Source organism: Camelus ferus, chromosome 3 (assembly GCF_009834535.1).
Source record: "Camelus ferus isolate YT-003-E chromosome 3, BCGSAC_Cfer_1.0, whole genome shotgun sequence".
In the NCBI taxonomy this organism is placed as follows: domain Eukaryota; kingdom Metazoa; phylum Chordata; class Mammalia; order Artiodactyla; family Camelidae; genus Camelus; species Camelus ferus.
The window spans coordinates 53,459,068-53,486,983 of NC_045698.1; the positions used below are offsets into that span (position 1 = coordinate 53,459,068).

Below are 27,916 nucleotides of genomic sequence, written 5' to 3' on the forward strand. Positions count from 1 at the left end.
TTAAAAAAAATTTTTAAATGAATATTTCACCACAATAAAAAGTGTTTATTAAATCTTTTGAAAAACTTCTAAAAATTTAAAAATCTTTGGGCTCTCTGTTCTTTTTTTTTTATAACCTATTGTAGTTTAGGATCTTGAGTAAAGCCTGTGTACACTTTAAACAAAAACTATTAGTCTGTAACTTGCTAGAAAAAGAACTGTAACTGTCAGAGACAAATTCAAGTATTTCTGTCAACTCTCTTGGATTTCAGTTTATCTCTCACTTAGCTATTTTCCGTTTATCATAAATAATAAGATTCAGCATATATGGTTGTATATTATAGCTCTAAAGATGAATGAATCTGCCTTTAAAATATTTATATATTCTCATATATTGACTTTTAAAATAATTAAATTATAAAAGTACTGCAAATACAAGAAAGATACCTTATTTGTGTATTCATATTGCAAAAATTATATGATTCAAATTTTTTCAGTGTTATCTGTATTATGATTGGAAGGTAGATGTTGATTCTGTTGATGTTTATATGTTTTTTGTTTTATTGAGTTATAGTCAGTTTACAATGCTGTGTCAATTTCTGGTGCACAGCACAATTTTTCAGTCATATGTGAATTTTCTCCATGAGCTACCACAAGATCTTGTAAATATTTCCCTGTACTATACAGTATAAACTTGTTTATCTGTTCTGTATATGCCTGTCAATATCTACCATGATGTTTATATGTTTTTAAATCATCTGGCAGGAATTTTCATAACCTTCCTCCATGGATGCTTTTTAACAAAAGAGAACAAATATTTATGTAGATATCTAGTTACTTCTTCCAAATTTGAGAGGAAAATATTAATAAATATTAATAGATTTCAATATTCACATTATAAGAACAAACATGTTTTACTCCTCTTGTTAAGTAAATTAAAAGTAGGAAATGAACTCTGATACACAAGAGATCCTGTTTGTTTTTTAGATTTTTTAATGCTTCTTTCTTTTGTTCTTCACATTTTTTCCTTTGCTTATCTGCCATGCTCTGATCTATTCCACTTTCCCTCCCTGTGCATTAGTCCCTAAATTTTATTCAGTCTCCACATTCACAAACTTAAGTCTTAATATAGGCTTTAAATCTGCCTTCAGTGCCTTTAAGATGTAACCTCTCCTGTCCACTCTTTTTGTATGTAGTAGGGCCAGCCCTGCCTTTGTATGAATTGGAAAAAGACTTCCACTCTGGGTAGATGAATCCCAAAAGGCCATTTTTCTAGGCCTTTGAAACCCTGAGAATGCAGAGCTTGCCAATGGATAGCAAAAAGCTTCTGAAAACGTTTCCTGACCCATTTAATATTATCATTGCAATATTATCAAATTAAAATGCTTTACTTTCTAAACTGATTCTAGGATTATGCTCCAAAGAACAGAAAAGAGTATGGTTTGCAGATGGTATACTGCCCAATGGCGAAGTTGCAGATACAACAAAATTATCATCTGGAAGTAAAAGATGTTGTGAAGATTTTAGTCCTCTCTTACCTGATATGCCCTTGGTAAGGAATCTAAAGAATGACTTGTTAATTTAAGAAAATTTTATTTTGTAGGTAATTCTTTGTATGATTATTAGAGTACTTTTTTTTTTAATGCTGTGAGCTTCATGAAATGAGAAACATATATAGTGAATATATTTTATATTTTACCTTTTTAAATGTCAGTTTAGGGCAATGATTCTTAAACTTTTTGATTGCAGGATTCCTTTATGCTCTTAAAACTTATTGAGAATGCCAAAGAGCTATAGATTATATGGGTTATATCTATCGATAATTATGGAATTAAAATTGAGAAAAATTTTAGGAATTAATTACAAATAAACTTACATCAAAAAACTTATTATATTAATAGAAATAATATTTTTATGGAAGTTTTCCAAAAGTTTAGTGAGGGGAATAACATTGTTTTATTTTTTTGTGAATGTCTTTAATGTCTAATAGAACATAGATTCTCACGTCTACTTCTAAATTCAGTCTGTTGTCGTATGTTGTTTTAGGTAAATTATATGAAGAAAATCCTAAGACCTCACTGACTTCCTAAAAGGGTCTTGGGGACTCCAGGGATCCTAGACCACATTTTGATAACCACGGGTATGAGGAAATAGAACTGAGATTTCGTAATTGAATTTAGACTAATTTGTTTAATGCTTTTTCAGATATTCAGTAAAGTATGTAATGGTAGTTACTTTCCTCATACCCATAAAGGAGCAAAATACTCATAGAAGCAAGTACTAACGTATGAAGTAGGAATGCTTTTATTCATTAAACAAATATTTACTGAGCATCTACTCTGAGCTAGTTACCCTGTTCACCCTGGGTACATACATTAGACAAGATGGATATGTATCCTGCTCTGTATTCACATACCATTTAAACTTACTTTGTTTGTCAGTAAGAGCTCATGAGCTAGATTTTACAGGTAGCCATAATTACCAAAAGTATGTTTCTTAGCTAGCACATATTCTCAATCAACATTTTAACAAAATAGCAGTTTTACAGAGGCTAGTATTACTTGAGTTCATAAATGTTTCTCTATTGACTCAGCTTTGGCCAGTCTAAAAAGAAAGGGGCTTAAATGAGGCAGACTTGAGGGTAGTTTATTCCAAGTGGTTACTTTTGTGGAATATATCTACCATTCTGCTTACTCACCACTCCCTTTCCTGCCGTCCCCAACTTTCCTCTCCCTTGCTACCACCCAACCCAGGCATTTTTGGCTATCAAGAGGAGGAGCACCTTGGGGGGAACTAAGCTTGCTCACTTTGTGTAAGAGTCCAGAATCCTGAAGTTTTCTTTGCCTCCTTTTTCCAGTCTATAAAATTAAAGTCTACCTGAGCATACAGGAAAGCTAAACCTAAGCTCCTGAATTTAAAGAAGCAAAATTGTACTATTTCTTGGGAAATTTGGTTTCTGAAGAATTTCTGAGTCCATTTTGGTTTTATTTGTTCTTATTAAAAAGATATTATTTTACATTTGAACAGACTACGAACTGATTTGTTTTCTTAATTCCATATTTTACAGATGGTAAACACAGAGGATCATGCCTATTCTACTACAGTAGAAAAAACAAACAGTGAGATAGGGGATACTATAAGAAATGAGATGATTCGAAGTCCTATTTCTCAGGTTCCATCTGTGGAAAAACTGCCCACAAACACAGGAACTGAGGAGTTACCTACTTCTGGTTCTTTTGTACTAGATGATGATGTTTTTGCAGAAACTGAGGAAGCATCGGGTCCTACTGGTGTCTTGGTTAACAGCAATTTACCAGTTGTTAGTACTTCAGATTATAGGTTATTGTGTGGCATTGAGAAGAATGTTTGCAATAAGATTAGTCTTCTACCTGATGATGAGGACAGCTTACCCCCTCTTCTGGCTGTATCTGGAGAAAAGGGATCAGGTAGGATAGCAGTTATTTAAATTTAAAAAGGAGATTTTTTTAAGGAAGAATATATTGATGAATTTTGATGTATGAAATACATTTTTTTAAACTTAGACAATTTGCCTGAAATAAGTACAATGGCTTAGTAACTTTAATTTACAAAAAGTCTTACTATATAAAAACAAATTCTGAAAAGATCTGAACTTTTGAGTTCAATTGTTGTTAATAACTTATCTCATCTGGGTCCCTAATTTAGAATAAGATAAAAGTCTAATACAACAGGGAAATTCATAGTCTTTTAGTCCCAAAAATATTTCCATTGTATTTGACTCCATATCTATTTTTTTTTTTTTTTTAAGGAGCATAGTGCCTTAAAAAAAGAAGAGTATTGGATTGATGACAAAGCTAGGAATTTTAGTTCCTCATCTGCTAGTGGCAAAAAGCCCTGTTCTTTGTATGCCATGTATATTTTCCTGTTGATTGTCAAGCTCTTTTCGCCACTTGTCACTGACATAAGGCAGCAAGCAGCAAGCAGCATGTATAGCTTGGGTCTAGACTTCTTTCACAGTTGTAAATATCAGAATTTATAACTGGAGTGGCTGGCAGACTGGAATCCACTTTATAAAAATGTTTGTTTTAAAACTTTAAAGGTGCAAATATTACATCAATATGCTGTTTAATCAACATATTTGTGCATGTACCATATATAATATAATTGATCAAGATTTATATGTATGACAATATTAATATCTTTACATAAATCAAAAAGTAAAAATTAGTATATAACAATTGTCCAGATGTTGGTTGATTTTATGAAACCTGTTTGCTTTTGCTTTTAAATATGATCAAGCCATTGGTGGATTTATAAATCCATTTTTTTCATTGCAAGCATATTTAACAGAAAGACATATTTATTCTAATATGTTACTTTCATGTTTTAGTGCCTGTAGTAGAAGAACACCCATCTCATGAACAGATCATTTTGCTTCTTGAAGGCGAAGGCCCTGTTACATTTGTCCTAAATGCTAATCTACTTGTGAATGTCAAATTAGTATTTTGTAAGTAATGATTCATCTTTCTTTGCCTAATTGGTAAGCAGGATTTCTTAATTATATTTAAAATTTTGACTGGTAATTGTGAAAAATAAGCAGTATTAGATACTAGTTTTTCAGCTAAATATTAATATAAATAAATTTTGCAGGTTTATATTCAGTGGGACTTAAAATAATAGCTTAAAGGTTTTTACTGGTTTCCCTCATTCAGTCCTAGTTTAAGGCCATGGGCATATAGCTGTGTTGTATTTTGATGCTCATTATACAACTGACCATATTTCATATAGCTTTTAGATAAATTGAAATTTGGCAATTGAGATAAGCAAGAATCCGGATTTAGTAACAATAAAGACAGTATTAAAGTAAATGACATTAGGCTTAATTAAAAGGAAGTTTGACACAACATTGTAAAATGACTATAACTCAATAAAAAAATGTAAAAAAAAAAGTAAGGAAGTAAATAATTCTCAGTAATAGATAATCCTCAATACTCAATAATGCATCTCTTAGCTTTTCATTCTCTTTGAAACTAACCTGATTCTTACCCACTACATTTCAGCATGTCAGTGCATCTTTGTTTTAGTGGTATTTATTGATTGACTCCATCAGATAATTTTTCATCCTTTCTCTTTTTTACATTAATCTTATACAATTCAATTTAAAGTTTTTGTATGGAGGGCTTTGGGAAAATAAGGAATTTGAAAAGTTGTGCTTCATGCAAAGGGTAATTATATTTAATTTTTTTGGTTAATAGAAGCTGACACTTAAACAGTTGTATGCTTTGTCACTTAAGATTCCTCAGATAAATATTGGTACTTCTCAACCAATGGACTACATGGCTTGGGACAGGCAGAAATTATTATTCTACTGTTATGTTTGCCAAATGAAGATACTATTCCAAAGGACATCTTCAGACTATTTATCACCATTTATAAGGATGCTCTAAAAGGTATAGCATTTTATTTTGAACTGTACAGACCAGGGGATGGATAAATTAAGGGCATTTTTGCTTTTAGCTATGCTAACTGTACTAAAGATTTATTTTGTGAAGAGATTGCTGATTACTTAAACAAGTTTAGTCATCATTTTCAATCTCCTTAAATCTAGCATTTTATATAATTAATATATTTACTGTTTTTTTCTTTTATTTTAAAAGTGGAAATAGATTTACTTTCCTGATCTTTTTATGTGTCTATACAATCGTCCCCCTTTATCTGTGAGGGATAAGTTCCAAGATCCCCCCTAAAACCTCAGACAGTACTGAACCCTATGTATACTATTTTTTCTATACATACATACCTATGATAAAGCTTAATTTATAAATTAGGTACAGTAAGAGAACAATCCGAATTGCCAGCATCACTCCTCTTGAGCTTTGAGGCCATTATTAAGAAAAATAAGGGTTACTTGGACACAAGCACAGTGATACTGCAACAGTTGATCTAGTAACCAGGACTACTACTGAATGACTAATGGCCGGTAGCATATACAACATGGATATACTGGACAAGAGTTCATGTTGTGATTCACATCCCAATGGGATGGAGCAGGACACTGGGAGATTTAAAACTTGCTGTTTATTTCTGGAATTTTCCATTTAATATTTTGGACCACAGTTGACCAGGAGTAACTAAAACCATGGAAAGCAAAACTGCAGATAAGTGGGGACTACCATATACTTCTCTGTCTATATAAGATTTGGGGGGCATGATGACTTTTCAATCAACCACGCAGTATGGAGAAAAATTTTAAAACACCTATAGTTAGAAACATTCTCAAATTTTTTGTTCATAATGTCCAATCTCTAGGAATAATTGAGCTTTATGCTCACACAGTAATTAGTGCTTCTTGAAGAGTGGAAATAAGGGGAAAAAATATTTTACATTCCTTTTAAAAATTAAGAAAGTTTATTCAAACTCAGAATGCTGCTTCAAAATAACTTAAAACTTTTTTATTAATGACTTTATTTCCAGGAAAATACATAGAAAACTTGGACAATATTACCTTTTCTGAGAGTTTTCTCAGTAGCAAGGATCACGGAGGATTTCTATTTATTACCCCTACTTTTCAGAAACTTGATGATCTCCTGTTACCATGTAATCCTTTTCTTTGTGGAATTCTTATCCAGAAGCTAGAGATACCCTGGGCAAAGGTTTTTCCTATGCGTTTAATGTTGAGATTGGGTGCAGAATATAAAGGTAAGTTTTAGAATAGTCAGTTAAATTACATAGTGAGTTCAGATATACTGAATATAAATAAGAATTTCAAGGATTCATTAAAATAAAAGTTCAGTGGATTAATGGGACTACTCTTGTTTTGATTTACTTTTAAAATTACAAAACAGCCCTCTTCTACTACAAATTAGTCTAGGCAACCTTAGTATGTCATGTATTTCTAGATAGTCATAATTATCATATTAACTTACATTAAAAAAATTCTTTTTGAATTTCACAACAAAACATAGAAAACCCTGAAAAGTTTTCTTAAAAGTATATACTGTAGGGAGTTCATTTTATTATGCTGCCTACATATTAAGAAGATAAATTATTGCCCCCTGCTCAATTTGTCTACATCATAAAGCTAAACATAAAGATTGTGAAATAATGGTGTAGGTTTCTGTATATGGTTATTTCTAAGTTGAAATAATTTCTGTGTTAAATTTTTTGAATTTGTACCCTTTAGTTATCCTTTACTTTTTTCAAGAATAGTTTATTTATTGCATGTGAAATTTCATATATGTTTCACTAGTTATTAACTTAGTGACCATAAGCAGGGTTATTAATCTGTGTCTGTACCTTCCCATGTGTAAAGTGGGGATAGACATACCGGCATGATTGGTTGTTATAGGATTTAAATAGGATAATATATTAAAGGTCCCTGTTCAATGTAGCATTTAGTAGATATATAGTATGAGTTGGTGTGATCTCTTATTGTCTAAAAAAAAAAAACTAATTGAGTAGTATTTATCTATAATGTTTGAAAAATGAGAATTAAAGGTAATAAATTTGACTTTTTTTTGTTTTTTGTTGATGGTAACTAGTTTTCTGTTCTTACGTATAGCATATCCTGCTCCTTTAACAAGTATCAGAGGCCGAAAACCTCTTTTTGGAGAAATAGGACACACTATTATGAACTTACTTGTTGTGAGTAATTGAACTATTTTATTAAATGTTCTTATATTGTTACTTTAAAATTTATTTAGTAAATTTTACATATTTATATTTTCCTATTTGGCAAATTTGTATTAATGAAAGTTCATTTATAATAATCCTAATTCATTTAACATAAATGGGCTCTATTTTTGATGCAGCACCTTTTTAAAAAAATTTACTGAAGTGTAATTGATTTACAGTGTTAGTTTCAGGTGTACAGCAAAGTGATTTGGTTATACATATACATACATTTATATTTTTTCTCTTCAGATTCTTTTCCATTGTATGTTATTATAATAAATTGAATATAGGTCCCTGTGCTTTAGATGAAGTGCTTTTTAGAACACATCTCCTAATTTATGTGTACCTGATTCAAATTGCCTTTTGATTCATTACGCTGCAGTGCTTAAACATTTAGATAATGTGAGATCTACACTGTTGTTGAAGCCTTAGTAAAAGTTACTAAAAGTCAATCAGTTTGATGATTTTGAGCAAACTGTGGCCTAAGTTTCCTCATTTTTAATAGGAAGAACTGGATTAGATGATCTCAGGTTCCCCTCCAATTTCTATAATTTTCTGTTTAAAACAGCTATCATAGAAGAGTATTTCAGTGGACTTGCTTTTACTTATACATGTTCAGTTTGAAGACCTATTCTATTTTGGAAGATCTGTAATGAGAAAGAGGAGATCACCCCCCAATACTACAGAATTCTTCCTGAGAATGATATTCTTTATTACTATTGTGGAGCAGCTGGAAGGATTAGTTGGTTTTTGAAATTGGCATTGCTTTCTGGATGGCGTTTTGATAATTATGTATTACAAGTTTTAAAATGATGGATACTCTTAAAAAATGATTTAATGAATGGATAAATGTTCATGGATAGTACTTTAAGGTTTATGGAAATATTTTTTGTAGGACCTTCGAAATTACCAGTATACTTTGCATAATATAGATCAGCTATTGATTCATATGGAAATGGGGAAAAGCTGCATAAAAATACCTCGGAAAAAATACAATGATGTAAGTATAACTGCTTTCTTCAAATTCTGAAGATAATTGTTGAACATTAGATCTCTTAGAAGTGTGTTAAATTTGTTTGTTCTGAATTGGACTTTCTAATATATAATGACAAAAAAGAGTTATTTTTGAAATTTTAGATTTGTTTTCTAATAGGGAATTTGTTTAATCCTATTTTTTTCATTTTTTCCTCACTGTTTTATGTCTTTTAATTAAGGTAGTTTTATCTTAAAACATTTGTTTCTCTCACATTCTCAGGAGGTTGTCCAGACTGAAGCTTGATGAAAGTGGTCAGAAATGTGACCCTTTGAATTATTGTAATTAATAAAGTCACAGAATATTAAAAATGTTTCTAAATGAGTATTATTTTTTCTCAGGTAATGAAAGTAATAAATTCTTCTAATGAACATGTCATTAGCATTGGAGCTAGTTTTAGTACAGAAGCAGATTCTCATCTGGTCTGTATACAGAATGATGGAGTTTATCAAACACAGGCCAACAGTGCAACTGGCCATCATAGAAAAGGTGAGTGTTTGTTCCTAGTGTTGATCCATAAAACTACCTCAAAAAGTAGAATTCCTTTCAAAGGGTATATATATATATATTTTACTTATTTGTACAATTGATGCTGATAAAACAGTATGCTTTACATTTTTAGCTATACAAACAAAAAATTGCTTCTAATTTGTGTAGGGTTTTTTTGTTTGTTTTATTTTTTATTTTGGGCAACATTAAGTTTAAAGACTTGGAATACAGTATTTATTTTGATGTCTTCAGGTTTAGGGTATCCCATATGGTAGGTTTCTTGTTTTCAGTAATTTTTCTCTGGAGCAAGGTGTTTTTTACCTTTGTTTGCTCTCTGCTCTAACTCCTCTTGAGGGAGCACAGGGTAGGTAAGGATGAACAATGATTTAAAAAACTGTAAGTGGCTGAGAATATAAAAATGGTAAAGCTGGTGATCTCTGTGAGTGACATTACTCTCATTTCTGGCTGAATGGCCTCAGTGATTGCTCTGATTACCAAATCCTTGCAGTAGAAGGCCTAACAAATTGAAAGTTAAGTAGAAGTAAGTATTCCATAAAACTGATGCATTGTTTTAAAATAATGCATTTAAAATAGTCAGACATTCTGGCTGTTAATAAAATTTCTTCCTCTTATTATAGCAGTATGTATATTCATTTTTAGTAAGCTTGGAAAATATATTTCACGAAGTGGTAAAAGGGAAAAAAGTGCCCAGATACAGCCTTTGTTGACATTTTAGTATATTTGCTTCTTATATTGATATATATGTTAAGTAGGTGATTTTATACTGGGTATTAACTAACCTTTATGCAATATTTTTCTTAATTTTGTTTTGTTGGGTTATGGGCATAGCATTTATCAGGTACTTAAAATGTGCTATACTCCACATTATGCATTTAACAAATCTCATATAACATAAAAAAAGAGCAGGCTAAGATATAAATAATTGTACTTTTTTTTTAAATCAGTGACAGGTGCAAGTTTTGTGGTATTCAATGGAGCCTTAAAAGCATCTTCAGGATTTCTTGCTAAGTCCAGCATAGTTGAAGGTATGAGTTTCATCTTTCAGACTGTTTTAATGTAAAGATGTTTTGCATTTCCTTCTTAAAATGTATTTGATACTTACAAACCTACCACAAACTTATGTGAAATCATCACTCAGCCCGAGAACTAGAACATGACTAATATTTGGGTCTACCTCAAACTTAGCAACACTGCTTAGCCTGCACTCTCTGCTTTTGCATAGCCTAATGGTCAGTCGGAGGTAAGAGCTCAGGGTCTTTCCTTATCATGTACATACCCTGGGCATGCACACAGCATTGCACATGCATGTGGCCTTCTAAATTCCCAGAAATATGTTAGAACTTTTCAAAGCACTTATGGACATCTCATTCCTCACCTTTTCCTTTAAGCGTTTGGTTGGACTATTGTTTGCCTCTACTCTTATCTGCTGCCATAAGACAGCTATAACATTGATCACTGGCCTCTAATTGTTTTTGACAAATGCTCCTGGGAAAATACTTTTTTCACTGGGCAAGCTTAGAGTCAGGTCAAATAAAGACAGCTTTGTAAGTGGAGTCTTCCAGGAAACTAGCTGGCAAGTCAAAAATGACAATTCTCCAGTAATGAAGTTTTGAAGGAGTTCCAGCCACTGTTGCCCTCTCCAGTAGATACCAAGCTGCTGGTTTTCACCATGATTGCAGGCTGTTGGTTTTTAAGGCTTCTACTAAGCTAGAGAGGAGAGGATGGGAATAAGAAAGGTAAAATGACACAAAGCTTGCTGTTCTTACCAAGATTCTTCAATTTTTCTTAAATAAATACTTCCCAGATTGCTGCAAGTCTTTGATTAATTTCTAGAGTTCTGAAAAAGTTGCTTCTGATACTTTATCCGTTTCCTTGTTCTTTTTTGAAGGAGAGTATTTTCTGAGGTTCTTGGTTTGCATTTTCACTATCATTCTCCATACTATCTCACTTACATAGCTTTATAGGAAATCCTCCCATCTCTGATGCCACACATATGCCTTATTCCTCATTTGAGTAGTGCTCTAGCCAGTCTAAGCCCTTTGATTTATCATATTAATTTTAGGATCAATTTGTCAGGTTCTAAAAGGTCCATTGGACTTTTTATTGGAATTGCATTAAACCACTAGTTCAATTTTAAGGAAATTGGCATATTTTCTATTTTCAGTGTTCCTATCCGTGTACATTGGCTACCTTAAACTTATTTACATAACATTAAATGTCTTCCAATAAAATTTTAAGTTTTGGTATATGTCTTGAACATTTTATCTTGACTTATTCCTGTACCTTACAGAATTTATTGCTGATGTAAATGATATACTTTTATTTATTTATTATAATCTTAGCGTAATATTAATGCCATTATAATTTTTAAATTTATTTTATTGGCATAGTTGATGTACAATATTATGTAAGTTTCAATATTATGAATCACTTGTGAGTCATGATTTTTAAAAGTTATATTCCATTTCTAGTCATTATAAAATATTAGCTATATTCCCTGTGTTATGTAATATATCCTTGTAGCTTATTTATTTTATACATAGTAGTTTGTACCTGTTAATCTCCTTCCCCTATATTGCTCCTCTCCCTTCCCTCTTGCCACTGGTAACCCCTAGTTTGTTCCTGTATCTGTGAGTCTGTTTTTTGTTATATTCACTTGTTTTATTTTTAGATTCCATGTATAAGTGATATCATACAGTATTTGTCATTCTCTGTTAGATTTACTTGGCATAATACTCTTCAAGTTCGTTCATGTTGTTGCAAATGGCAAAAATTAATTCCTTTTATGGCTGAGTAATTTTCTGGTGTGTGTGTGTACACACATACACCAAATTTTCTTTATCCATTTATCTGTTGATAAACACTTAGGTTGCTTCCATTATCTTGGCAATTGTAAATAATGCTGCTATGAACACTAGGGTGCATTTACCTTTTCTAATTAGTATTTTTGGGTTTTTTTTTTTATTAATACCCAGGAGTGGATAGTATGTGTAGTTCTATGTATAGTATCATATCATCTGTAGACAGTAACTGTTTTACTTCTTCCTTTCCAATTTAGATTCCTTTTGCTGGGTCATATGGTACTTTTAGTTTTAGTTTTTTGAAAAACCTCCATGCTGTTTTGTATAGTGGCTGCACCAACTTACATTTCCACCAACACTGTAGGAGGATTTCCTTTTCTCCACATCCTTGCCAACATTTGTTATGTCTGTTCTGTTTGATGATAGCCATTCTGACGGGTGTGAGGTGATATCTCATTGTGGATTTAATTTGCATTTCTCTGATTACCGATGTTGACTGTCTCTCCATGTGCCAATTGGCCATAGTATGTATTCTTTGGAAAAATGTCTATTCAGGTCTTCTGCCCATTTTTTAATCAGGTTTTTTTTTTTATGTTGAGTTGTATGAACTGTTTATATATTTCAGATATTAGCCCCTTATCCGTCATATCATTTGCAAATACTTTCTCCTATTCAGTAGGCTGTCTTTTTGTTTTGCTGATGGCTTTCTTTGCTGTGCAAAAGCTTTTAAGTTTAATTAGTTCCCATTTGTTTATTTTTGCTTTTATTTCCTTTGCTTTAGGAGACAGATCCAAAAAAAAATTGCTACAATTTATGTCAAAGAGTGTTCCACCTATATTTTCTTCTATGAGTGTTATGGTTTCTGGTCTTATATTTAGGTCATTTGTCCATTTTGAGTTTATTTTTGTATATGGTATTAGAGAATGTTCTAATTTCATTCTTTTACATGTAGCTGTCCAGTTTTCCTAACATCACTTATTGAAGAGGCTGTCTTTGCTTCATTGAATATTCTTGCCCCTTTGTCATAGATTAATTGACCCGAGGTGGATGGGTTTATTTCTGGGCTGTCTATTCTGTTCCATCCATCTGTGGTTCTGTTTTTGTGCCAGTACCATATTGTTTTGATTACTGTAGGTTCATAATATAGTCTGAAGTCAAGGAGCATGATTACTCCAGTTCTGTTCTTCTTTCTCAAAATTGTTTTGGCTATTTGGGGGTTTTTTTGCATGTTCATACAAATGTAAAAGTTATTTGTTCTAGTTCTGTGAAAAATGCTTTTGATATCTTGATAGTGATTACATTGAATCTGTAGTTTGCCATGGGCAGTATGGTAATTTCAAGAATATTACTTCTTCTAATCTATAGATCTTTTAGTTTTCTATATAGCTAAGTACAACATCTATTAATAATGGTAGTTTTGCTTCTTTCTTTATAGCCCTTATGCCTTTATTATATTTACATTTCTTGTTTATTGGCTGAGACTCCCAATGGCAGCAGTGATTGTAAATTCCTTGTCTAGATCCATGTTTTTCAGTAATATCTTTTAAAAATAAGTGAACTTCATAATTCAATTTTGTGTGCCATATCCATCATTCTGATGATGGAATGTGATATATTCAATTATACTTCTCCTTATTTCTTACTACATTATATATGTGTTTTTGTTGGGTTTTTTTGTGGTATGTTTTGATCTTGCTCCAGTTTTCAGGGCAGCAGTTTGCCCTGTGACCTCGATTCTCCGATAGATCTTAGAGATGTTCATTTTCCATTTGTTCAGCTTTTTTTTCAAATTTATTTTAAAAAGTTTTTTTTTTTTATTGAAGTATAGTTGATTTACAATATTGTATTAGCTTCGGGTGTACAGCAAAGTGATTCAGTTATACATATGTAGATTTTTTCAGATTCTTTTCTGTTATAGGTTATTACAAGATAGTGAATAGTTGCCTGTGTTATACCATAAGTCTATGTTGTTTTTCTATTTTATATATAGTAATATATATCTGTTAATACCATACTCCTTAATTTATTCCAACCCTCCCTTTCCCCTTTGGTAACCATAAGCTTGTTTTCTATGACTGTGAGCCTGTTTCTGTTTTGTAAATAAGTTCATTTGTATTATTTTTTAGATTCCACGTGTGATATCAAATAATATGTGTCTTTTCCTGTCTGAATTCACTTAGTATTATAATCTCTAGGTCCATCCATGTTGCTTCTGAGTAATATTCCATTGATATATCTACCACATCTTCTTTATTCACACACCTGTCGATGGACACTTACGTTCCTTCCATGTCATGCTTAGTGTAAATAGTGCTACTGTGAACACTGGGGTGCATCTATCTTTTCAAATTAGAATTTTTGTCTTTTCCGGATACATGCCCAGGAGTGGGAATGCTGAATCATATTGTTAAGTCTATTACTGTTTTTTTTAAAGGAACCTCCATGGTGTTCTCCATAGTGGCTGAACCAACTTACATTCCAACCAACAGTGTAGGATGGTTCCCTTTTCTCTACACCCTCTCCAGCATGTATTACTTGTGGACTGTTTGATAACAGCCATCCTAACCAGTGTGAGGTGATGTCATTGTAGTTTTGAATTGCATTTCTCTAATAATTAGCAATGCTGAGCATCTTTTCATGTGCCTGTTGGCCATCTGTGTGTCTTCTTTGGAGAAATGTCTGTTTTGGCCTTCTTATTTTTTTATTGGTTTGTTTGCTTTTTGATATTGAGTTGTATGAGCTGCTTGTATATCCTGGAAATTAACCCTCTTTCAGTCACATCGTTTGCAAATATTTTCTCCCATTCCATAGGTTGTCTTTTTGTTTTATTTATGGTATGCAAAAACTTAAGTTTGATTAGGTTCCATTTGTTTTATTTTTGCTTTGGTTTCTTTTGCCTTGGGAGACTGATCTAAGAAAATATTGCTACAATTTATGTCCCAGAATGTTTTGCCTATGCTCTCTTCTAGGAGTTTTATGGTGTCATGTCTTGTATTTAGGTCTCTAAACCACTTTAAATTTATCTTTGTAAATGGTATGAGGAGATGTTCTCATTTCACTGATTTAAGTGAAACTGTCCATTCCCAACAATGCTTGCTGAAGAGACTCTTTTATCCATTGCACATTGTTGCCTCTTTTGTTGAAGATTAATTGACTGTAGTTATCTGGTCAAGATGGTGGAGTAGTAGGATCATGAGCTCACCTCTCCTCACAACTACAACAAAACCACAACTGACTGCTAAACAACCATCAAAAAAAGAAAAAAGAAAAGAGTAGAACCTAGCAAAAAAGATCTTCTTCAACTGGAAACATAAAGAAGGAACCACAGTGGGATGGTAGGAGGGGCATGCTTGTGATGTAATCGGGCCCCATACTCCCTGGGTAGGCCACCCACAAGCTGCAGAATAATTAAGTCACAGAGGCCCTCCCATAGGAGTAAGAGTTTTGAGCTGCACATCAGGCTCCCCAGCATAGAGTTCCAACACTGGAAGGAGGAGACCCCAGACCATCTGGTTTTGAAGGCCAGTGGGGCTGAACTCCAGGAGCACCACAGCACTGGGGGAAACAGAGACTTCACTCTCTTGTGAAGTGCATACAGAATCTTGCTCATGCTACGTCCAAGGGCAGGGGCAGTGATTTCATAGGAACCTGGGCCAGACCTGCCTGCTGATTATGGAAGGTCTCCAAGGGAAAGTAGGGGACGGCTGTGGCTCACCCTGGAGATATAAAAGTTGGTGGCAGACATTCAAGGAGTGTTCATCTACACATGCTTTCCTGGAGGCTGACATCTTGTCTGGGTCATTAGTACCAAGACCTAGCCCCACCCAACAACTCACCACAGGACTAGGATCAAGCTCCACCCAGCAGTAGGCATGCACCAATTCCTTCCGCCAGGAAACCTGCTAAAGCCTCTAGTCCAGCCTTATCCACCAGGGGGCAAATACCAGACATAAGAAAACAACAATCCCAAAGCCTGTAGAAGGAATCCACAAATGCAGGCAAGACTCTACCCTGGGACTGGCTGGACCCTGGTCTTTGAGTGACAAGAGAGGAGTGTACTGCTGGGATGCATAGGATGTCTCCCACAGATAGCCACTTCTCCAAGGTTGAGAAACTTAACTAACCTATCTGAAAATACAAATAGAAATCTAATGAGGTGGCAGAGGAATATATTCTAGGCCAAGGCACAAGACAAAATCCCAGAAGAACAAATAAGTGATGAGGAGATAGGCAATTTATCTGAGAAGAGTTTAGAGTAATGATGGTGAAGATGTTCAGAGAACTTAGAAGGAGTATAGATGCACAGGGGGAAGTTGAGCAAACAGTTAGAAAATATACAGAATACTCAAACAGAGTTGAAGAATATAATTACTGAAAAGAATAACATACTAGAAAGAACCAAGAAAAGACCAAATGAGGCAGAAGAACGGATTAGTGAGCTAGAAGATAAATTAGTGGAAATCACTACTGTAGAACAGAAAAAAGAAAAAAGAATGAGAAGAAAGAGGATAGTTTAAGAGAACTCTGGGACAACAGGAAGCACACTAATATTCATATTATAGGGATCCCAGAAAGTGAAGAGAGAGAAAAGACCTGAGAAAATATTTGAAGAGGTAATAACTGAAAACTTCCCTAGCTTGGGAATGGAAAGAGTCACTCAAGTCCAGGAAGCGCAGAGAGTTCCACACAGGATCAGCCCAAAGAAGAACACACTGAGGCACACAGTAATCAAATTGACAAAATTAAGGATGAGAAAATATTAAAACTCAGCAAGAGAAAAGCAACAGATAACATACAAGGGAACTCCCAGAAAGTTATCAGCTGATTTTTCAGTGGAAACTACAGGCCAGAAGGGAGTGGCATGATATATTTAAAGTGATTAAAGAGGAAAACTTATAACCAAAAATACTCTATCCAGCAAGGCTCTCATTCAGATTTGATGGAGAAATCAAAAGCTTCACAGATAAACAAAAGCTAAAAGAATTCAGCACCACCAAACCAGTTTTACAACAGACGTTAAAAGAGCTTCTCTAGTCATCAAACTGCAAGAGATACATTGCACCCCAGTGTTCATAGTAGCACTGTTGATGATAGCCAAGATATGGAAGCAACCTGAATATCCGTTGACCAAATGACCAGGTAAAGAAGTCATGGTATATATTTACAATGGAATACTACTCAGCCACAAAGAAGATTAAAATAATGCCATTTACAACAACATGGATGGACCTGGAGATCATCATACTTAGTAAAGTAAGCCAGAAAGAGAAAGAAAAATACCATATGATATCACTTATATGTGGAACCAAAAAAAAAAGAAGAAGAAGAAGAAAAAGGGACACAAATGAACTTACTTACAAAACGGAGATATTTTGGAATTGAGGGAGAAGGGGGTGTGATGGGATAAATTGGGAGTCTAGGATTTGCAGATACTAACTACTATATATAAAATAGATTAGCAACAAGGACCTACTGTATAACACAGGGAACTATATTCAGTATGTTATAGTAACCTCTAATGAGAAAGACTATGAAAAGGAATGTATATATATGTATAAGTGAATCACTCTGCTGTACACCACAAATTAACACATTGTAAATCAACTATACTTCAATTAAATAATTTTTTTTTAAAAAAAGAATATACTTTATCTATTAAGGAATCACAGGCAGACATCTGAGAGCCCAGAAATGGGGGTCGTTGGACTTCGAAGGATGTCAGTTGGCCCCACACAGCCCAAACTCCTTTGAAGGTCAAGGTGTTTGATAATTAAAATAACTGCCAAGTATTGAAAGCCTTTTAATGCCAGGCACCATATACATTATATCTGTTCTTCATAATAACCCTAGGACAAAGGTAATTAAAAAAAGTAATTGACTATAGATATATGGGTTCATTTCTGGGCTATTCTGTTCTGTTGATCCATTTGTCTGTTTTTGTGTCAATACCACGCTGTTTTGATTACTGTAGTTTTGTAGTATTGTCTGAAGCCTGGGAGGCTTACGCCTCCAGCTTTGCTCTTTTTTCTTAGGATTGCTTTGACAATTCTGGGTCATTTGTGATTCCACATAAATTTTAGGATTATTTGTTTTAGTTCTGTGAAAACTGTCCTGGGTAATTTGATAAGGATTGCATTGAATTTGTGGATTGCTTTGGGTAGGATGGCCATTTCTCTCTAGGTAGTATGGCTCTTCCAATCCAAGAGCATGGGACATCTTTCCATCTTTAGGGGTTACTATATATAGTATCGTCATCTGCATATAATGACAATTTTACCTCTTCCAATTTGGATACCTTTTATTTCTTTTTCTTGTCGATTGCTATGGCTAGGACTTCTCATACTATGTTGAATAGAAGTTAGGTTTATACTTTGATATTTTACCGTTTAGATTTTTTTCCTGTTATGAGGATGGGAGTGACAACTACTAATCTTTTTACATGTTGGAGCAGACACCAGAAGTCATTAGCATTTTTTGTAATATAAGTCAGCTGGCGTTCATTTATCTAATGATGTTCACCTTTCATTTATCTGAAGCTGTCTTTCTTTCTTTCTCATTTTTAAAGGTATTTTTGCTAGATATAAAATTCTGCTTGGAAGGAAATTTAAAGACACCTTGAGACAAATGACAATGAAAACACAACCACACAAAATCTATGGGATGCAGCAAAGCAGTCCTAAGAGGGAATTTCATAGCAACACAGGCCTTCCTCAAAAACGAAGAAAACCTCAAATAAACAACCTAACCTACCACCTAAAAGAATTAGAAAACAAAGAACAAACAAAACCTAAGTTAGTAGAAGGAAAGAAATAATAATCCCCCTGAGCTTGTATAGTCATTATTTTGTTACCAGATGGATCTATGGAAATCCTAAAGTGTTTATAGTCTGGCAGGACTCATTCTCCAAATCTATTTTGCCTGCAGGTTTTGTAAGGGCTGTGTTTTGGCTTTGCTGCAGTTCAGGTTAATGAGGTGCCAATGTCTATCTTGTTTGGTCTAGACTACCAACATCCCCCAACATTGCTTGACTTCTAGTATCTCTGTTCTGTTCCCAACCATATATAATAGCTCTTCTCTGTTAGGCCTCATCTAGTGTCACTCTGTTAATATTAGAGTTCCTCATTTCCAGTCCAAGGACTCAAAGAGGACCTTTCACACAGTCTTCTGGTGTTCCCCTCCTCAGTGTCTTGAGCAGATTCTAGGTTTCCCTAAAGTCTTGTCTCTGACTTCTCAGCCCAGTAGGGCCACTGTAGGCTTAATGAGTCACCATGAAGAAACTTGCCCCAAGCAGAGGGCCTGGGCAATTGTGGGCTCATTTGCTGAGTTTTCCTGTACATATCATGGTATTGCACTTCCTGTTGTCCAATACCTGAAAACAGTTGTCTTATCCATTCTTTCTGCTTTTATGGTTGTTTGTTATGAAAGGGCAGTTTGCCAAAGTTATTTCATCATAGCCAGAAGTAGAAATTCTTACCTTTATTTGTTTAACCATTAAAAAAAAAAAAGAATCCTTAACATTGTGAAATATTTTTTGTATTTCCTAGTGGAAGAGAACCACCAAAATGATTTAACAGATGATTTAAAACTTAAACAGAACACATTTTGATAGCAAAATTTATGGCTTAGATACATAAATTGATATTTAATAAAAGAAATGTGAAACATAACTCTCATTTTTTAGATGGCTTAATGGTACAAATAACTCCGGAGACCATGGATGGCTTGCGGCTAGCTCTACGAGAACAAAAGGACTTTAAAATTACATGTGGGAAAGTTGATGCTGTAGACATGAGAGAGTATGTGGATATCTGCTGGGTAGATTCTGAAGAAAAAGGAAACAAAGGGTAGGAATTTTTTGTTACCAAGATGTAATTGATTTGATCGAAGGGAAAGGATAAAAACATCCTGTTAACAAAATTAAACATTTTTTATAAATAAATACAGAATTGTACCATTAATTTGAATGCTTATACTCTAAGTAATGAACGCAGTCTGTTTTTTCAAACACGTACCTAACCAGCATCATGTGTGTTTTCTTGGCCAGAATACTGTAAATTACTAAAGGGTGGTCATTTTGGGAGGGGGCCAGTGAAAAAACTGTGCATTGTGTAGCAGTGTGGACTTTGATACCAGGTTTGAGGAAAGATAAGATACTTTGTTGTATGGTACCTTGAGACACACATATATTTTCACTCCAGATTGCTTTTTATACACCAGAAATGAATCTCCATGGAATTATTTCAGGATTATTTTTGTCATGTAAGTCATGGATAACCTTTGGATACTTATTCTATATTATATTGATTCGCTGTATATACAAATAACTGAATTCAATAATATATGCATTAGAGACCTTACAGAATATTACTGCCACTTCCTCCTCTTTTTAGTTACCCATTTGCTTTGTTTTATGGAGATTGGCTTAAGGGGTCTGGAGCAAAGAAGTAAGAAGAGGGCTAACACTGAAGGATTCCAAAATAGAGTTTTTGAAACTCATGAGACAAGTTTTCTGTTAGTAGACTATTTAAGTTATTTTAAACCTCAGATCTGAATTGGGTGTATGAAAAAAGATGTAATTTGCTACACAATCAAGAAATCTTGGTAAATGAATATGAACCAGTTTTGATTATTTTGTATATAATCGAGATATCTTATTCCTGCTTTAAGTTCATAGCTTTCATAATTTTTCTCCTTATTCCATTTGTTCACATCCAATAACTCATTTCTTAGAAATTACTCTGCTGCAAACAATTCTGTTGTATTGTGTTTTATTCTGTAGCGTTATTAGTTCAGTGGATGGAATATCATTACAAGGATTTCCAAGTGAAAAAATAAAACTGGAAGCAGATTTTGAAACTGATGAGAAGACTGTAAAGTGTACTGAGGTAACTGAGAAAGATGATTCCTTCCCTTTACATGCTGTGTTTGGATATGTTTTTGTTTTTGTTAACTTGGAGATTTTGCAGGACTTAACCTCTGAATGTTTAATTGCAGTTCATTACACTTTACGTTACACCTTGAGACACTTATCTCTACCCCAGCCTTGCCTTCTGTACACCAGATTTGGATTTCCACAGGATTATTTCAGGCTATTGTATGGTGGTACTGCCTGTCAGCTCACAGTTAAATTTTGGCAGCATTGCCATCTTTGTTTGTACAATAATATGTTATATGGCCATAATATTTTCATTTTCCTCTTATTTTACAAAAAATAAAATATTTTATAGATATCAGTTTATAATCAGCATTCACATAGGAAAGTTATTTTTACATGTTTCAATTTTTTTTTAAATAAGAGAATATGAAACTATAGCCTCCCACATCCTTAGTCCTCCTCCATATTCCCCCTCATTCTATCTCTTGGGTCAGACAGTATTACTAATTTCTTATATATTCTTTGTGATTTTATGCATGTACAAGATAGAAACTATAGTGGATACAGAAGTTACGTTACATCAAACTCTGTTTGATCTTAACTTCATTAAGATGTCCTTACAGTAGGGTGATCTTATGGGGTTGACTCATTAGTACCCTTCTTTATACTGGATTAACAAGGCTTTTGTCGCTACAGGTTAACTTTAGGCAAAAATAGCTAAGTCATTCCCATATTCCCTAACTTTTAGTTTTAAGTTTTTACTTAGAGCATAGATCAAGCTCTATATATAGAATGCTCATAACTAGTGAATTTCATGGCACTAATACTAGAATTTTACTCATAAAGTTGAATTGAAAGTAGCAGTTGTTGCATTTTTAAACCTACTTTTAATCTTAATCATGACTTGTTTCCTAATTAAATATATTTCAGGTGTTCTACTTTCTAAAGGACCAGGATTTCTCTATTTCAGCAACACGTTACCAGTTTGCAAAAGAAATAGCCATGGCTTGTAGTGCTGCACTGTGCTCTCACCTAAAAACTCTCAAGAGTAATGGGATGAATAAAATTGGCCTCAGAGTTTCCATTGACACTGATATGGTGAGGCATGTTTCTGTGATGTATTTTTGAAATGAATATATTATATATTAAAACAATCAGAAGTGTTTTCTTTAGCCTTTTACTTTGCAATGACTGAAGAGAACTAAAATTTGTTGAACAGTAATGTTTGCTACGTACTTCACATACATTATCTCCTTTATGCTCCACAACTAGGGTCAGCAATCTTTTTTTTTTTTTTTTTTGTAAAAGGCAAGACAAGTAATTTAGGCATTGTGAGCTCTCTGATTTCTTTCACAGCTACTCAACTCTGCCATTATTATGTGAAAGACCCTATAGACAGTAATGTAAACTAACGAGCTCAGCTGTGTTCCAGTGAAACTTTGTTTACAAAAACAGTTCGTGGGCCAGATTGGTCCCACAGGCTATAGTTTGCTGACCCCTGCTCCACAACATTCCTGCTTGATAAGTAGGTTTATAAATTATGCTGACTAGATTCTATAGTCATGTGATTTAAAATTAACACAAGTCTAAAGGTGTTTTAAAAAAAAGGAAAACTTTCAGTGTTCTCCTTCCTATGTAGGGAGAAACCTGGTTCTTCCCTACAGTGTCTTTCTTTTCCTACTCACATAAAGTACTTCTGGTCATCAGGTGTGTAGAGGGTTTTCCTCACACCAAGAAGCAACTCTCAGACACCAGCAGGGTGTCCAAGAATTCAAATCAATTCTGACTGAATCTGCCCAGAGATAGCATCAGATCCTACAGGTCTTACAAGACTATCTCTCCCCTACTTCACATGCTGGTCGCAAGCCTAGATTATCACCTGAGCTTCTGACCAACCAGTTATGAATCAAAAGTTCCAATGAACCCCTTCTCCTTGGGTTCGATTAATTTGCTAGAGTGGCTCACAAAACTCAGGGAAACATTTGTTTACGTTTGCAAGTTTAAAGGATATACAGATGAACAGCCAGTTGAACAGACACATAGGGTAAGGTCTGGTAGGGTCCTGTGCAGGAGTTTCTGTCTCCATGGAGTTGTGGTGTGTCACCCTCCTGGTGTGGATATGTTCACCAGCCTAAAAGCTCTCTGACCCCCCTTCTATTGGGATTTTGTGGAGGCTTCCTCACGTAGGCATGATCAATTATTAACTGCATTTTTAGCCCCTCTGCCCTCTCTGGATGAAGAGGGATAGGGCTTAAAATTTTAAGCTTCTAATCACGGGCTTGGTCTTTCTGGTGACTAGCCCCCATCCAGGAGCCCATCCAGAGTTGCCTCAACAGAACAAAAGATGCTCCTCCTTCTCCTGTCACTTAGGAATTTACAGTTTTTTAAGGAGCCCTGTGTCAGGGATAGGGTCAAAAACAAATATTAGAATAAGAGATGCTCCTGGTATTCTTATTACTTGGGAAATGACAAGGGTTTTAGAAGCTCTGTACCAGGAATTGGGGGCAGAGACCATATACATTTTCTGTTATCTCACAAATGTATACATAGCAGGACCACCTCATTAAACATTTCCAGGAAGCAGCATTCACACAGCACTCTATGTAATTGATGACCTCTAGAGAGATTAATTCCAGGCTACAATGTAAATGGTTCAGTAGAGTTGTGTAAGGTAGTAGTCCTGGAAAGTTCTCCTTCCTATCCTTCACTCCTAACCTTTTAGTCCACTTCCATACTCCGCCTCGTACTCCCTTCCTTGTCAGGCAATCAAATGTTATCCACTTCTATGTATTCTTTCTAATTTTTTGTATGTATGAGCAAATAAGTTTGTATGTCCTTTTTGTCCTCCCCTTTTCACTGTTATCTTTTAACCTTGCCTCTTTAACTTAATATATCTTAGAGATATTTCATATTACCACATACTCTTTTTAACAGTTGCATAGTAGTAGTTGATTATATAACTGTACCATAATTTATTTAGTTCCTTTGCATGTTTGGTATGTACTGACTGATATTAGAGTATCCAGAATATTTTGCTTTTACGTAAGTGTGAGTATATGAGAAACATTCCTAGAAGTACAATTGCCAGGTCCAAGTATGTACTCAATAGATATTACCATATTGTCTCAAATAGAGGTTATGCTGGTTTATATTTCTACCACAATTTGTGAGTGTTCTTTCACCCACATCTTTATCAAAGCAGTGTATTATCAAACTTTTGAACTTTGCCAATTTGATAAGTGAAAAATGGTACTCCAGTAATATTTTAATGTGCATTTCTGTTTCCTACATCCAGTATAATAGATTTCAGAGCAGGTTTTTCATTAGAATGGTTAATCTAAACATGAACAATTTCACATGCTGAAGGTTTACTTTTCTTCAGGCAGGGTGTGTTATAGTTCTTACTGGAAAGAAGATATACATTTTTATCTCACTATTAAAAGCTCCTTTTTCAAAGAAGCGTCTCATAATTATTTATTTCAGTAAGCACTGTTAAGTTTTTTAGTCATATGTAATTTTCACCAGCAAAATTAAATTCAAATATTTTATTTATGACAAATTCAAAATATTTTTAAGTATTTTTTTAATTACCATGGGGTTTTTATTTTAGTCATGTTGGTAATTATTCAAAACCTTGGTCCTCAAATGTGTTTACATGTTCACTGAGAAGAAACCTGAAGTATGAAGTAGTAGCAATTTTATTTTCATAGTATCCATGGGAGGGACAATTATAATTTATGTAGAAAATGAATAAAAGAAATATAGAAGAATGTAAAACATTATTTTATGAATAAAATATCAGGTATATGCTTGCTTAAATTGAATGATATTTTTAAATAATTTAATTATTTTATATTCATCTGCTAAGCAAAACAGGACTGCCCAGTTTCTAGGGTTGACTCATCACGATTTTTTTTTTCCAGGTTGAATTTCAGGCAGGATCCGAAGGCCAACTTCTTCCTCAGCATTATCTCAATGATCTTGATAGTGCTCTAATCCCTGTGATCCATGGGGGGACCTCCAACTCTACTAGTTTACCATTAGAAATAGAATTAGTATTTTTTATTATAGAAAATCTATTTTAGTGAAAGGTTGTGAGTTGTATTATATATTGCAAACTGATTTGTTAAACTAACTCCAGCACTAAAGCTAAAATGCCACAAACACTAAAAGTAAATATGTTTGATGTTTGAAAGATGCAAGCTTTGCTTTTCAGGCAGGAATGATCTCTTTAAATCATTAGCACAATATTTAAATCTCCAAAAATTTAAGAGATCCAGTTTTTGAAGCTTTACACAAGTAGTAAGAAAGACAAGTATTTCTTCTGTCTTTAAGAAATCTGTAGCATTTATTGCGTTATTTAAATGCTAAGCCAAAGTATCTGCACTTAGGTATACCTCTTTATGCCAAGAATGATTTTAGATTTTAATGAAGGATCTTTTCAGATGTAATCTGATGAGAGAAATACTTGTTTTGTTTATATGCCAGTTAGATTACTGGTTTCTAAAGTATGTTAAAAATGTTTCCATGGCACAGACCAGTTTCCAGATCTTAGACTTATATGATAATTCTTTGAATAAGGCAGATAACTTATTTGTATAATTGGAGTGGAGACCTACCTCCAATGATTAGATAAACTGATTGTTTGCATTAAAATCAGAATTATGCCTTTTTTCTTTTCAAATTATATATATATAGTTTACTCTTGATTAAATGGGTATTCTTAAAATAATTGTGGGTGCTTCAGGATTTTGTGCTTCTATATTTAAGTATATTGTTTTTATAGCGAGACCATGTGATTTGGTATGTGTTTTATAAAGCTTTAATAATTTATAAATAGGTAATATTTTTGTATTGCAGTGCATTATTTTTCCTCCTTTCCTTCCAAAGTATACCACTGTATATACCACTTCTAAGAGTGATTGACGACAGGCCAGATGACCCTTGAAGTAGTCATTATGTAGCAATAAATGAAGCCTGCAACAGGTTTTTTTGTTTTTACTTCTCCTTTAAACCTTAGAAGTTGCTTGTCGACATATTTTCATTGACATCAATGTATTAAATATAAATTTTAATGAACTACTTACTTTTGCATATTTAAATTCTTTATATGGTAGTTATTTTTTATAACAGGATATTAACATGAGTTAAATTCTGTGTACTTGAAACTTACAGAGTTTTCTTTACTTCAGATAGCAAAATTTTTACAAGTACGTTGTGTTTGAAAAAAAAGTAAAGGTCATATTTTAGTTAATCCTGTCATCTAAGTTATATAAAATTTAATCATTATTTTAATGCTTTTTTTGTTCTTATGTGGAATATATGTTTTTGTATCAGAAACATCCCTGTATCTCAAGAAGAAGAAACTACACTAAACAGCCCTGTTTTAAGAAAAGTATTTATGAAACATCTCAACTTGAAGACCAAGTCAGGGTTATAACTCAGGACCTTAGGTCTCAGGCTAGGAAAGACTGAGAATTTGAATCAGTTTGGTCATATGGTTCTTACTGAATCACATCTGTAGTAACAGCCAAAGACACAGATGGTGGAAACGAATATTTTGGAAGTAACTACTTCATAAACAATATAAAATGTTGCAGATACTAAATAAAATGGCAACATGTAATAACTTGTGAAATTTTGTTGACATCCTATAAGATAAAAACTGCATCTCAAACTTGATGTATGTTTCTTTATATAGTGTGTTTACTTTGCAGTGTAAGTAATCACATAATCTATGAATACTGAATTTACCTTAAAATAACCAGTGGAAAGTTCTTCCCATGATGGGGGGATAGGTTTAGGTTTCCATAAAGTCTCTACATTTAATAAAAATTGGAACTACGCGCCTTTGGAGGCACATTTTAAAGTATTCTTTGTAGATGTATCATATGTTTCTGACTGTATTTTGTCATGTTCTTCACATTGATACTTAATTTTAATTTTTTTAAAAGTGAAGAAATAGAATGGTTCTTTGTACCCAGTCCACAATGATCTATTTTGGTCTGTGCCTTTTAAGAGTACTGTCTTTCTCTGAATTTGAGATGTGAAGTAAAATTTAGGCTGTTTCTTGCAGCAATCCAGTGGACTTTCTGTGTCTATCTGTTTGCTATGTGCAGAGCACTTTATTAGGCTTCATTGATTGAAAGATGAATAAAGTAGTTATTTCCCTCTTGGAGCTGAATGTGTGAAGCAGATAATTAACAAAGTAAAAGTAACTGCTATAATAGAGAGATGAATTTTCGAGTAACTCGATGGAAAACAATCCAGAAGGATAGCCATACCAATAATGAGAAGGTAACCTGAGGACCTAGTAGATAATGGGCATTAAACTTATCTAGGCAAGAGCTGAAAATCTGAAGAGTATAGATAGGTAGTATGTCGGAACATTGAACTTTCCCTTTTAAGGCAATTTACTTTAAAGAGTCTTCTGTGTTGTGTGAATATCTTACTTCATAATTTAATCATAAAAGTAGTAGCCTGGCTAGGGTGTATTAACTGCTTAAGTTTATAACAGCCTGGATTCAAATATTGTTTTATAAGTAAAGAATACAACTTATTTTAAAATAGCAAGCATAACTTTGATAACTTGACTCAATTTTTAAAAGAAAATACCTTGACATAAACCAGAAATCTCTAAACCTCTAATTTTTTTCTTTGTGATTAAAAAAAAAAGTTTCATTTATGTAATACATAAACATTCAAAAATCAGAAAAAATGTTAAAAATTTATCAGTGTAAGTTTTACCACCCACTTTGTATGTATCCACCTCGTTCTTGTCTCCAATCTCAACAAGTAGTCATTTGTATTAGCTTCTTGTATATCTTTCCAAGGTTTAGGTGCAGTAGTAGCAGCAAATACAAATAATCTATTTTTATTTTCTCCCTTCATTTTAATACAACATATAGCATGCTGTTTACATGTCATCTCCTCAATTACCTTGAGTTAGGTGGTTTATATTTAGAATATTGAACGTTTCATTGCTTCTAAAATCACTATGATTGATAAAAAGCAATCTTAATTGCAGAAAGGCATGAAGAAAATGCATTATTGGAATTATGATCA

General features: G+C 33.5%; 1 protein-coding gene across 2 annotated transcripts in view; it reads left to right on the forward strand.

Annotated features, from left to right (window-relative positions):
• ZFYVE16 (zinc finger FYVE-type containing 16) overlaps positions 1-27,477 on the forward strand; it is a 46,912-nt gene extending 19,435 nt beyond the window's left edge. Inside the window, exons 6-18 of one of the 2 annotated variants that reach the window (XM_014560931.2) lie at positions 1,389-1,531; positions 3,047-3,425; positions 4,349-4,465; positions 5,253-5,408; positions 6,433-6,657; positions 7,520-7,602; positions 8,528-8,632; positions 9,007-9,154; positions 10,120-10,200; positions 19,658-19,820; positions 20,756-20,861; positions 21,782-21,949; positions 24,775-27,477. In XM_014560931.2, the coding sequence (XP_014416417.1) occupies positions 1,389-1,531; positions 3,047-3,425; positions 4,349-4,465; positions 5,253-5,408; positions 6,433-6,657; positions 7,520-7,602; positions 8,528-8,632; positions 9,007-9,154; positions 10,120-10,200; positions 19,658-19,820; positions 20,756-20,861; positions 21,782-21,949; positions 24,775-24,936 (2,036 nt within the window). In that variant the 3' untranslated portion in view covers positions 24,937-27,477. The remainder of the gene's footprint in view (positions 1-1,388; positions 1,532-3,046; positions 3,426-4,348; positions 4,466-5,252; positions 5,409-6,432; positions 6,658-7,519; positions 7,603-8,527; positions 8,633-9,006; positions 9,155-10,119; positions 10,201-19,657; positions 19,821-20,755; positions 20,862-21,781; positions 21,950-24,774) is intronic. The other variant, XM_006186736.3, reaches the window with a different exon arrangement.
• The last annotated feature ends 439 nt before the right edge of the window (positions 27,478-27,916 follow it).